The sequence below is a fragment of the Kogia breviceps genome, chromosome 3 (assembly GCF_026419965.1).
Source record: "Kogia breviceps isolate mKogBre1 chromosome 3, mKogBre1 haplotype 1, whole genome shotgun sequence".
Taxonomy (NCBI): domain Eukaryota; kingdom Metazoa; phylum Chordata; class Mammalia; order Artiodactyla; family Physeteridae; genus Kogia; species Kogia breviceps.
In genome coordinates, this window is record NC_081312.1 from 2,569,613 (window position 1) to 2,582,315 (window position 12,703).

The 12,703-nt window shown below is 54.8% G+C and overlaps 1 protein-coding gene across 2 annotated transcripts in view; it reads left to right on the plus strand.

The window, feature by feature from the left end:
- Positions 1 to 12,703, plus strand: part of CDC42BPB (CDC42 binding protein kinase beta) — a 110,641-nt gene that overhangs the window by 95,353 nt on the left and 2,585 nt on the right. The window contains exons 27-36 of one of the 2 annotated variants that reach the window (XR_010839371.1): positions 123 to 204; positions 1,405 to 1,621; positions 1,748 to 1,810; positions 2,803 to 3,215; positions 6,169 to 6,266; positions 6,359 to 6,443; positions 6,566 to 6,683; positions 6,763 to 6,880; positions 7,312 to 7,417; positions 7,518 to 7,588. Coding sequence is in view for 1 of the 2 variants with exons in the window: in XM_059058195.2 (XP_058914178.2) it covers positions 123 to 204; positions 1,405 to 1,621; positions 1,748 to 1,810; positions 2,803 to 3,399; positions 6,169 to 6,266; positions 6,359 to 6,443; positions 6,566 to 6,683; positions 6,763 to 6,880; positions 7,312 to 7,417; positions 7,518 to 7,588 (1,555 nt within the window). In the remaining variant the exon portion in view is untranslated. Of the gene's footprint in view, positions 1 to 122; positions 205 to 1,404; positions 1,622 to 1,747; positions 1,811 to 2,802; positions 3,400 to 6,168; positions 6,267 to 6,358; positions 6,444 to 6,565; positions 6,684 to 6,762; positions 6,881 to 7,311; positions 7,418 to 7,517; positions 7,589 to 12,703 lie in introns of both variants that reach the window. The other variant, XM_059058195.2, reaches the window with a different exon arrangement.

Genomic DNA, 12,703 nt, shown 5'->3' on the forward strand with positions numbered 1-12,703 from the left:
CCCTTGTATTCTAGAAAACAGTCCCCAAAGTATCCTTTCTCATAACGTTCCTAAAAGGTGGAGGACAGGGTCCTGTGTGCATGTCTCTTTTCTGATATTCTGAATGTGTTATTTCTTACCAGAGATGAAGAGTTCTCTGTGAGCTCAGTCCTGGCTTCAGACGTCATACACGCTTCACGCCGAGATATTCCATGTATATTCAGGGTATGTTTTCTTTCCAATTTTTTTAATGATAAAAAGTCCATAGGGGGACTTCCCTGGCGGTCCAGTGGTCCAGTGGTTAAGACTCCGCAGTTCCCCTGCAGGGGGCACGGGTTCAATCCCTGGTCGGGGGGCTAAGATCCCGAATGCCACGTGGTGCAGCCACAAAAAAAAAAAAAAAAAAAAAAGAAAAAATCCATGTGGTTAAAATAAAAGGACTGTTGTGAGCATTTCCTTGTCTTGTAGCAAGGGGCTCGCGCACACCCAGAGCAGACCTCCCGTTTCTCCAGATCCTTCACACCTGTCGATGTGTCCCGTGTCCCTGTCCCCCTCCCCGTCCTGGGTAACAGACCCTCTCTGCACACGGCAGAGCCCTGTCTCCCCAGCGTCAGGCCCTCCCGCTCCGTCCTCCCTCCTCGGTCTCTGTCCTGGCTGCTCCAGTCCGGTGCACTAGATGCTGGAGGCCGACACACGGTTGGCTGTAGATGAAATGGACCCTTTAGCCTCCCTCCTGAGGACTTGTTGGCCATTAACTGGAGCAAAGCCGGGAAAAAAATCAGTAGACATTGCTTATCAGCGGTCTTGCTGGCTGAGTTGGAGTGTCCCCTGCTGAGCTAGTGTTAGATGCTGTGGCATCAGGAAGCTTCTAGAAGATTGTGGATCCCCATCCACTGGGAATTTTTATTATAAGTACAGAGAAATTTGGTTGACCACAAAACCAAGTCTGTGGATCACTTTCTGTTAAATCACATCTCTTCAGAAACTGTCTCTGTATACAATACAGAAAATTCCCATCATCGCGTGCCTAAAGGATGATTTGTAGCAACTAAGGCTGTCCTGTGTCCCAGTAAGTGTTTGGGGAGCGCCCACAGGGGGAGATCCTGTTGTTCCTCGACGTGTTCTGAGAGTGTGTTTCTCAGTTGTGATCAGAGCATTCAAGAAGGTGGCTTTTGAGTGAACAGTGAACCACGGTTCTGGCCAGAGCCGAGTCACCTGAGCTCTGACGAGGCCGGGCTGCAGGCACCGTGTGAGAGCCGGGCTGTCGCGGCCCGCAGGCGGCTGGACCAGAACCCTGGTGGCCTGCGGAGGCGAGCTCTCCAGGCAGCAGCCCCCGCCCTCACCCCTGCAGGCCGCGTGGCGTTGGTTCGGTGTGTCCGGTTGTCTTATGGCTCTTCTCTGTCTGTTTTGTTTTCTGTCGTGAAGGTGACGGCCTCTCTCTTAGGTACACCTTCTAAGACCAGCTCGCTGCTCATTCTGACGGAAAATGAGAATGAAAAGAGGAAGTGGGTGGGGATCCTGGAAGGCCTGCAGGCCATCCTCCACAAGAACCGCCTGAGGAACCTGGTGGTGCACGTGCCACAGGAGGCCTACGACAGCTCGCTGCCCCTCATCAAGGCCGTCCTCACGGCCGCCATCCTGGGTGCGTTTCTCCACGTCCCGGCCGCCTGCGGGCTCAGCAGTGTGGCCCGTTTGAACTGGTAGTTTCTCCGCCGCTTTGGAAGCAGACGGCCCGCGCGCCGGTACTGACGCTTTACGTTGTTCGCAGACGGGGACAGGATCGCCATCGGCCTCGAGGAAGGGCTCTACGTCGTAGAGGTGACCCGGGACGGTGAGTGAGCTGGGCGCTCGGGATGCCTGCTTGGCGCCCCGTGCGCGGGGTCGGTGGAGCAACGTGTAGGGTTACGACGGATCCCCTGGGTGAGAGCAGTAAGTCACCGCGTCAGAGAGCTTTATAAAGAAAGGGAAAGGCCAGCGGCTGAGAAGAACGCGCGCCACAAATAACACAGATGGTCAGTGACTGTCTCGTGTCCCCCAGCCCCGAAGGCTGTGGGCGGGGGTGGGGGCCACCCGACGGGTCCAGTGAAACGCAGAGACCACCCTCGAGGGCTGGTGGTGAGCTGACTGCCGTGTATATTAGGCCCTTCAGGGAGAGGACTGAGCAGGGGGTCGGGGCAGGGAGAGCTTCCCAGGAAGGGAAATGCTTCCTTAATTCCTGGGTGTACCGAGGCCTTAGCAGAACTCGCCCTCCTTTGCTTCAAATTTTGACCTTTCATTCTTCCCAGAAGAAAAAGCAAAAGTACCCCCAAGTCTCCTCACTTCACCTCCCTGGGCCCAGCTCTGGGCGTCTCCCCCAAGGAACAGGGAGTTGCCCCGAGGTGGCCGTGGTCCCTTCCTGGCGAGCCTGGGGCCGCGGCACACCGGCACAGTGGCAGAAGGGGACGCGTGTGGCCTTGGGATGGTGGCTGTTTGTCCCTCGGGGTCCAGACCCCCGGCTCTCGCTCAGAGCCCGAGTGCAGGCCCTGCCCCAGTTAGGGTATCGAGGGTCCTGAGTTGGACTGGGGGCCCAGTGAACGGGTGGGAGCCTTCAGCGAGTTTACCCAAGGATCCAGTGAGGGGTTTTTTTGTTTTCCAAACGTGGTTCCTGGGTTCAGGGATGAGCTGGAAGGGCGTCCAGATCCACCCACACAGAGCCTCACTGCCCTTGGCACCTCCCAGCCAGGACCCTGGCGCCAGCGGTGTGTGTGAGATGACGAGGAGGGGGCGCTCCTGGTGGGCCGCGAGCAGAGGCCCTGGCCTCACGCTCTCGCCCCCATCCCGCAGTGATCGTCCGTGTGGCCGACTATAAGAAAGTGTACCAGATCGAGCTTGCCCCCAGAGAGAGAGCCGCCGTCCTCCTCTGCGGCCGGAGCCACCACGTCCACCTGTGCCCGTGGTCCTCCTTCGACGGCGCGGAGAGCAGCGTGGACATCAAGCTTCCGGAGACAAAAGGCTGCCAGCTCATGGCGACCGGGACGCTGAAGAAGAGCGGCCCCACCTGCCTGTTCGTGGCGGTGAAGCGGCTGGTCCTTTGCTATGAGATCCAGAGAACTAAGCCTTTCCACAGGAAGTTCAGCGAGCTTGTGGCTCCTGGCAATGTACAGTGGATGGCCGTGGTCAAGGACAAGCTCTGTGTTGGCTACCCTTCCGGGTTCTCTCTGTTGAGCACCCAGGGAGATGGGCAGGCTCTAACCCTGGTAAATCCCAATGACCCCTCGCTTGCGTTCCTCTCACAGCAGTCTTTTGATGCCCTTTGTGCTGTGGAGCTCAAAAGTGAGGAGTACCTGCTTTGCTTCAGCCACATGGGACTGTACGTGGACCCACAAGGTCGGAGGTCACGCACGCAGGAGCTCATGTGGCCTGCGGCGCCCGTTGCCTGTAGTATGTATATGTTTTCTGTTGCCATACCCCGTTGCCACTGTCGCATCACCGGTCAGCATGTGTCCTATTTGCTTTGGTTTGTCCTCTAGCTCCCTTAGCCGAGGAGTCGGGAGAGGCGGCCCTGCGGCTCGCTGCGGGGGGCAGGGTGGTCCCACTGCCACGGCCCGGGCCCGTTGGAGTGGGCTTGCCCTCCTCTCTCACGGGCCCTGCGGGCGCCCCTCAGCCCAGGAGCCCGACAGAGACGGCTGGCCTCCCTGGGGGAAGGCGAGGCCAAGGGAAGACAGGACCTGCGCTGTTTTACGTTTTAAAAGATGTTCTTCGTGATGATGTATAAACTTACACGGTGATGGAAACAAGCTAAAGGTTTACAGTGACCAGGAAGTACCCAGTTCTGAGGTCCAGGTCAGAGTTCCTCTTGGGACAAATACTGTTCCGAGGGGTCGGAGCTGCTCTGGAGAACAATTGTTGCTTAATCGGCTCAGTTACGTGTCCTTCTGCGTGGGGGACAGCGCTGGGCGCGAGGCCCTGCAGTCCGCGCTCCACGGGGGGCGCTTCCTGCAGGGCCTGCTGGCCGAGCACTTTTTGAAGACCCTAAACCTCAAATTCTACCCCCTCGATATAGAGTATAGCAGGTGGGGTGCACCGTGACACCCGAAGGCCGGGGGGCGAGGAGTCAGTAGGCAGCCACAGGGCACATGTTGATTTCAAGCTGGGGGGGGCTGGGGTCGAGGGGGTGGGAGTTCGGTGTTTCCTTAATTACCCAAAGGTACAGTCTAGTGGCTGCCTCGTTGCCGGCTTCACCAAGCTGGCAGAACAGCCAAGGCGCTGGGCCCAGGAGCCCGGCCCGTGAGGGGAGCTGCCCACCTTCAGCCGGTGGAGGCTCGCTGGACGTGTCCCGGCCTCGTGAGCCCTTGGCCAGGGCCTGGGTGCAGTGCGGGCAGCCAGAGCCGGCAGGAGGGGCCGAGGCCTGGCCCTGGCGCTTCTCCTCCTGGTCTCTCCCTGCCGTGCCCACTCGTCTTCACGGGCGGCCAGTGCAGGAGTGGCCTCAAGACCACCCGGTAACGTCTGACAGGATGCAGGTCACCGAGTGCCGTGCTCTGTAATCTTGACCGTCAGTGACCTGGCGGGGACGCCGAGGTTCCTTCGTTCTCTGATTCTAGCTCTCTCTCTGCCTTTGTGCTCTCTGGTTTCACCTCCGTGCACAGCACAGATGCCAAGTCCGCTTCAGGGCTGGCAAAAAGTAATGCAGTAACTTTGAGGATGGAGCACTAAACGTGTTGCCTGCTCGTCCCGAGCCCCGTCCGAGCATGCCTGCGTTCTTGCCGCCCTCTCCTGTTACTCGGGGGGCGGGGGGGCGTTAATCTGTCCCATCCTGCTGAGGAGGGCCCTGAGGGCCAGGAGATGAGGTGACCTGCACAAACCACACAGCAGGGGCTGGCTTCACACTCGGATCTGTCAGACTTCACGGCCCATGTTCTCTTTAGACTGGACATCTCAGTTTATCACTTTATCAGTAAGTCGTACGCGCAGATCTCTCCTGGCTCCCTGCAGATGAAGCCCCACGTGCTCACAAGTAAGAAGAGCTGCCCCAGAAGCCCCCATGTGGGGGAAGGTCCTCTGAGTTACTTCAGGGCCCTCTGGTTTCTCTGACCATCTTTTTCGCATGTGGCACTCAAAAAGGCGGCCTCACGGTTTGTCAGAGATGTCACTTTTGGGACAGTTTGGTGACTGGTTGCAGCATCTTTTGTCTGTTTCCTAAACCCTGTTGTATTTTCTTTTTTGTGTTCAAAAGAACAGGTGTGATCGGAGAGCCCATTTGGAATCTGTAATAGCAGCGTAGCAGACGTTTTTTAGAAATTCTTCTTCAGTTAAGCGTAATATGAGGAAGATTAGCCCTGGAAGGTAGAAGGAGCAGGAGCCGGGGCTGCGCCAGAGCCACCTGCCAGCTCTGCATGCCGGCCCGGGCGAGGCCGTGTGACGACAGCATGCTGGGACCCCAGCCTTGTGCCTCCCCTTGCGGGATGGCGGGATGCAGCCTCCACCGCTGCTCACTCGCTCTCAGATAGTTCAGATATTTTTTTACCGCTGTCCTAAACGTGGGAAAGGCCCCTTAAACTTCGGGTGCCGCAGGGCCACCAGTCCTCGGTCTCACACGTCTGGTTCGCTGGGAAGGTTTTCCATCACGACCTGACGATGTCCCGTCCCTTAGCAGGGAAGGGGAAAGACAGCACCAACTCCCCAGCTCATCGCGGGAGAATAATTGTTGTTTTACTGCGTGTGTGTTCAGACCGAATTACAGGAGGGCTGCCTGAAAGCAGCTCCAGAGTAAGCCAGCACCCTTGCCCAGAGCCCAGCAGTAGTCTCTGGGTGGAGATTTTAAATATTTACCCAGAAATCTGACCCTTTGGCATCTCTGAAAGAAGGGATTTGCCTTAAGAAACAGGACATTGGGCCCCTGCCTGGATTTCAGATGTGTTGAGCCTGAAGTGACAGGCTTGTGCAGTAGTTGTGTAAGAAAGCTAAAGGGGAAGCCAGGTGTTTAAACAGATCAGCTTCAGAACCTATGCGATGGTATTGAGATGCTGTTGAGTTTCAGGGGTGGAGGTAAAGTGTTCAGACGTCCGTTGTGTTTGTCTGAACCTTGAAGTGAAGGTTCCCTCTAGAGTGAGGGGCAGGGCCCCTGCGGCCTGGGCCGTTGCACCCCACGCAGGGCGGGCGGCCCCCGGCACGGGGGGCCCTGACCTCACTGCTCTGCTCCGTGTGCGCCAGGTTGCAGCCCCGCGCACGTCACGGTCTACAGCGAGTATGGCGTGGATGTCTTCGACGTTCGCACCATGGAGTGGGTCCAGACGGTCGGCCTGCGCAGGGTAAGGCCCGGCGGTGCCCGGCCCCTCCCCCGCCCCCCCCCCCCCCCGCCGCCGCCCCAGCAGCCAGCCTCCCTCTCTGGTTTCCAACGCAGATCCGGCCACTGAACTCAGAGGGCAGCCTCAACCTCCTCAATTGCGAACCTCCCCGCCTGATCTACTTCAAGAGCAAGTTCTCCGGTGAGCCCTTCTCATGGGGGAGCAGAGGACGGGGGCTGGAGGGGGCCTGCCTGGGAGTCGGCGGCCGTGTGGCCCTCCCCCCCGGCCCCACGGAGCCACAGCGGCCTTTCCTTGTCCTGCAGGGGCGGCTCTCAACGTGCCCGACACCTCTGACAACAGCAGGAAGCAGATGCTGCGGACCAGAAGCAAAAGGCGGTTTGTGTTCAAGGTGCCGGAGGAGGAGAGGCTGCAGCAGCGGCGGTAGGAGCCTGGCTGGGGGCTGTGCAGGGCCCAGAGAACCCTGACGCCTTCCTGAACCTCACGTGTTTCCTTCCCCCAGAGAGATGCTCAGAGACCCAGAGCTGAGATCCAAGATGATCTCCAACCCCACCAACTTCAACCACGTGGCCCACATGGGCCCAGGCGACGGGATGCAGGTGCTCATGGACCTGCCTCTGGTGAGCCTGCGGGTGCTGTCCCCTGCCCTCCCCACACCCCGGCTCCCTTGTGGCTCCTGAGGTGTCTGTCACCATCTCAGTCTGTTAGGGGGTTTGTGAGAAATAGCTGTCAACAGTGACTGCTAAAACATCTGAGTATGGGCAGGTAGCATACTTTGTGGGTGTTTTTTTTTTTTTTTTTTTTTTACTTAAAAGATGTGTTTTCTGTAGAATTTGACTTGGCCTGAAGCCACTATTGCCAATTTCTTAGCTCAAAACTGACCCGATGCCACTGTGCACAGGCCCTCCCCAGGCCGTTTTGCCTGTCGAGGCCCAGGGCCCTGGCCTGATCGTGCTGCAGACTTTGCACTTGGCCTGCGCTCTCTGCCCGGGGCCCGGCCGTGCTCCCTCCGGGCGTGCTCACATGCTGACATGCTGTTCTCTCTGCCCAGAGCGCCGTGCCCCCCTCCCAGGAGGAGAGGCCTGGCCCTGCTCCCGCCAGCCTGTCCCGCCAGCCTCCGCCCAGGAACAAGCCCTACATCTCGTGGCCCTCATCAGGTACCGGGGGCGCCCAGGGCGGGGCCTGGGTGCTGGGACTCCTCAGTTCGTCTCTGAACTGTTTTCTCCAAGGTGATCGTTGGCTGCCTGTGTTCTGTAGGTGGATCTGAGCCCGGTGTGGCTATGCCTCTAAGGAGTATGTCTGATCCCGACCAGGACTTTGACAAAGAGGTAAGACTTGCCCAGTTATAAGGGACAAGGACTGGGGTCTGCAGCTCCACACGTGCAGGAGACCCGAAGCAGCTGTTCTTGGAGAAGGAGACTCCATCACCCCTGGAGCGGCCACGTAGGGCCTCAGTGGTCCCCAGCCCCCCGGAGCTCCCCACCCATGACTGCTCAGGCTGAGCCAAGGCCGGGAGGAGGGAGGACGTGGACCCTGTGGCTGTGAGTGTGTTGGGAGAAAGATGTGGATTCTCGCCTCCAGGTCATGACCTCAGGGAGACTCAGGCCTCAGGGAGACCAAGGCCTCTGCGGCCTGATGCCGGGCCTCCTTCCAGGCCCTGCTCCCGAGTCACCTGGTCCGTTGCCCCCAGCCGTGGCTGCCCGAGGCTGGGCCAGCCCTGGGAGGATGCCGCCAAGAGCTCAGGAGGTGGGCCAAGGGAGCTGCTGGGGCCCGGCTCTCCTCCTGGGCACTGACTGCGGGTGGGCGTCACCGTGCACAACTGAGAGATGAAAGCCCTCCTGTGAAAAGCGCAGGAAGGCTTCTCCCACCTAGACTCTTCCATGTAGTTTTATGCACGTGGCTGTAACACATCAGTAGGCACGTTCCTTTTAAAGCACAGGTGGCCTCATGCGTCTTGCCCTCTCCTCCTCTGACAGCCCCCTGGGATCAGAGTGTGGGGGGCCAGGTGGGGGCGTCCCTGGCTCAAGTGTTCTTGGGCTTTCAGACCCAGCTCCTGGTGGCAGTGTCCTTGGTTCCCTGTGTGTGTGGTGGGGGAGGAGGATGGGAGGGATGGCAGCCTGAGGGCTGTGCCCCAGCAGCACTTTCGTGGGAAGGAGGAGAGGGGCTGGGTGCACTGGCTGTTCTAAGAGCCCTGGCACCGACAGCACGTACTCACAGGGGCTGCTGAGCTGACAGCGGAAACCAGAAGGGCTTCGCTCCACATGGTCCTCACCTTCCTGGCTTGGCCGGCTTTTCAGCTGTGGATCGGCTGCTTCTTCCTCTGGGTCCACCTTTGCACCCTTTACCTGTCTTCTCTTGAGTCACCATGCTTTCCTCTTACTCGTTCATAGAAACTCTTCGTAGAGTCACCATGCTTTCCTCTTACTCGCTTATAGAAACTCTTCGTAGATTGTGGGTGTTAATCTGTTGCAGGTATTTTTCCCCTTATCGCTGATTTTTTAATTTTGTCTTTAATTGTAATTAATTTCATAACAGAAATTTTTAATTCTCGTAGTCGAGTCTTTAGCTTTTTAATTAAGATAAACATTCTCTTGTAGTCTGAGAGCTTGGTAGGGTTTTGTTTGTCATTACGTCGTGAAAGTGTCTGCGAGGGGGTGTGAGAGTGAGTGTGTGTGTCTTAGCGTGTATGTGTGTGCGCGCAAGGACCTGAGCTGCTTTCTTTCTAAGGTACGTGACACGCTGGCCCTGCACCACTTACTTACTTCCAACTTGAAGTGTTACCCTTTATTTGTTAAATTCCTTTGTTTACGTGTCTCTATTCCTGGAGCCTCTGCTGCACCACCTATAACCTGAGAGCCGGTAGAGCACATCTCTTCATTCCCACTTTCCAAAACACTTTCTTAGCTTCTCCTTCAAATAAATTTTAAAATCTTTTTAGGGGCTTCCCTGGTGGCGCAGTGGTTAAGAATCCGCCTGCCACGGGTTTGAGCCCTGGTCCGGGAAGATCACACATGCTGTGGAGCAACTAAGTCCGTGCACCACAACTACTGAGCTTGTGCTCTAGAACCCGCGAGCCACAACTACTGAAGCCTGTGCACCTAGAGCCCCTGCTCCACAACAGAGTAGCCACTGCAGTGAGAAGCCCACATGCCGCAACTAGAGAAAGCCCACATGCAGCAACAGAGACCCAACGCAGCCAAAAATAAATTAAAAATTTTTTTAGATTATGGAGCTTGTTGTCTCCATGATAATCTAAAAAAGTGAAAATTGTGTTGAGCTTTTCGCAGGGGTTGTGTTGGATTTGTAGATTCATTTGGGGGCTGCTCACCATCCCGACCTTCCCTGTGTAGGGACACTGCACGTCTCTCCCTCTTGCAGGTTGTGCGTGTTGGTGGGTAATAAGTTAATTCTTAAGCATTCCAAGGTTCTTGTTGCCATTGTGCATAAAATATAATCCTCTTAACGTGGGACAGTGAGAGATTCAGTTGGTGAACACTTTGATGCCAGTTTTTCCATCTGTGTTTATCAGTGAGGTTATCTGTGCCTTCTTTTCTGAGCTGCTCTTTCAGCTGTCTTCAGGGCTGCACCAGCCTCAACTCTGGCTTAGGAAATCCGGATCTCTTAGTTGCCATCATACAGGGGTTTTCTTTTCCTGGAAGGTTTCATAGGCCTCCCTTTAAAGGGCCTGAGGTTGATGGCTAGAGAGGTAGGTCTTCTGGGGATTTTTTTCTTATTTTTTTTCCCTGCAACTATCTGTTTTGAAAAATTTCAGACTTCCAGGAAAGTTGTAAGAATAGTAGAGTGAATAACCCACATAAGCTCTACGTAACCCATTTTCCCCATTTGGGTTTTTGGGGAGGAACCAGCAGAAAGTAAGTTGCAGTATTACCCACCCCTAAGTACTTTTCCCGCATCTCCCTCGGGAGGGCATCTCCCTGCTGCCTGGTGACGTTCTGTTCCTAAACCTAGAACCCAGCCAGGGCCACGTGCTGCGTTTAGTAGGCGCGTCTCTTTAGTCTTCAGTCTACTGTGCAGTTTGTTTACAAAAAGTGCGGTTTTTTGGCAAAACGTTCCTCAGTCAAGGCTTGTCGGATTTTTTTCAATTGGGTAAACAGTGAAAAGTCCCCGCACCTGTTTCCCCACCGCCCGGTTCTCCCAGGGACCAACAAACAAGTGTGTATGAGTGCGCGCACACACACGCACACTTTTTTCCTGACTGCCCACGTCGTGCCCTTTGTCTGAGGGCAAGGCTGTCCCCTCACGTGACCACAGTACAGCTGCCACACTGATGAAGCCACCCGCGTGTCCCCATCATGTCCTTAAGCATCTCTGCTGCTGCAGGAGCCAGTCCCCAAGCGTGCGTGGCATTCAGCTGCCTCATCTCTTTGGTCCCTTTACTCTGGAACGGCCCTCAGCCTGCCTGGCAGAGCACACATCTTTTATTTTCTAGAACATCCTCGGTTTGGGTGTCTGACATTGCCTTGTCTTTTGAGATTCGGGTTGTGTGTCCCAGGATAGAGTACGGCACACAGGACGTGGTGTCCTTCTTGGGGTGTTGCATCCTGAGGCACATGGCATCTGTTTGTCCTGTACTGACCTCTTTATTCCTCTTTTTAAGTTTGTTTAAGTGAAATGCACACAACCGAAAGTAACCATTTAAAAGTCAACAGTTCGGACTTCCCTAGTGGTTCAATGGTTAAGGATCCACCTGCCAATGCAGGGGACACGGGTTCAGTCCCTGGTCCAGGAAGATCCCACATTCCGTGGGGCAGCTAAGCCCGTGAGCCACAACTACTGGGCCCACGTGCCACAACTGCTGAAGCCCGTGTGCCTAGAGCCTCTGTTCCGCAACGAGAAGCCCACGCACCGCAACGAAAAGTAGCCCCCGCTTGCTGCAACTAGAGAAAGCCTGTGTGCAGAAAGCCTGCACGCAGCAACAAAGACCCAATGCAGCCGAAAATTAAATAAGTCAGCAATTCAGTGGCTGTTTAGTACATTCACAGTGTTGTACAACCACCAGCTCTGTCTACTCAGAACACTCCCTTCACTGCAAGATAAAACCCCCACCCACTGAGCAGTTTCTCCTCAATTCCTGCCTCCCCCCAGCTCCTGGCTACCACCAGTCTTAACAATCTATGGATTTGCCTGTTCTGGGTATTTCATATAAGTGGAATGAATCAGACAGTACGTGGCCTTTTGTGTCTGGCTTCTTTCACTCAGCATCATGTTTTCAAGGTTCATCCATGTTGTAGCATGTGTGTCAGTAAGTTGTTTCTTTTTATTGCCAAATAGTCCAGTGGGTAGATGGACCACATCTCATGTACTCATTGGTTGTTACGAATAGTGCACTAGGAACATCTGTATACATGTATTTGTTTGAGTACATGTTTTCACTTCTTTGGGGTATGTACCTAGGAGTGGAATTGCTGGGTCATATGGTGGCTCTACTTTTAACTTTTTGAGGAACCACAGCAGCTGTACCATTTTACATTCCCACCAGCAGTGTACAAGGGTTGAGTCCACATCTTTGCCAACACTTACTTTTTTCTTGCAAGAAAATTATTTTTCAGTAGCCATCCTAGCAGGTGTGAAGTATCTCATTGTGGTTTGGTTTGCATTTCCCTAATGATTAGTGATGTTGAGCATCTTTTTCATGGGCTTATTGGCCATTTGTATACCTTCTTTGGAGAAACGTCTATTCAAGTCTTCTGCCCATTTTTAAATTGGATTATTTGTGTTTTTGTTGTTGGGTTGTAAGAGATTTTTATATGATATGGATAGGGAATTCCCTGGCGGTCCAGTGGTTGGGACTTGGCATTTTCATTGCTGTGGCCCGGGTTCCATCCCTGGTCTGGGAACTAAGATCCCATAAGTTGTGTGGTGTGGCACAGCCAAAAAAGGATACCAGACCCTTATCAGATATGTGATTTGCAAATATTTTTTTCACGTTCTTTGGATTGTCTTTTCACAATTCTGTCTTTCAGTGTACAAAAGTTTCTAATTTTGGTGAAGTCCAGTTTTTCTATGTTTTTATTTTGTTGCTCATGCTTTTAATGTTATATCTAAGAATCCATTGCCAAATTCAAGGTTATGAAGATTTAGTCCTGTTTTCTTCTTAAGAGTTTTATGGTTTTAGCTTTTGTTTAGGTCTTTTTTACATTTTGAGCTAGTTTTTGTGTGTGGTGTGAGGTAGGGGTCTAGTTTTTTTTTTGTTGTTGTTGTTGTTGTTTTTTTGCGGTATGCGGGCCTCTCACTGTTGTGGCCTCTCCCATTGCGGAGCACAGGCTGCGGAAGCGCAGGCTCAGCAGCCATGGCTCACGGGCCCAGCCGCTCCGCGGCATGTGGGATCTTCCCGGACCAGGGCACGAACCCGTGTCTCCTGCATCGGCAGGCGGATTCTCAACCACTGCGCCACCAGGGAAGCCCCTAGGGTCTAGTTTAAT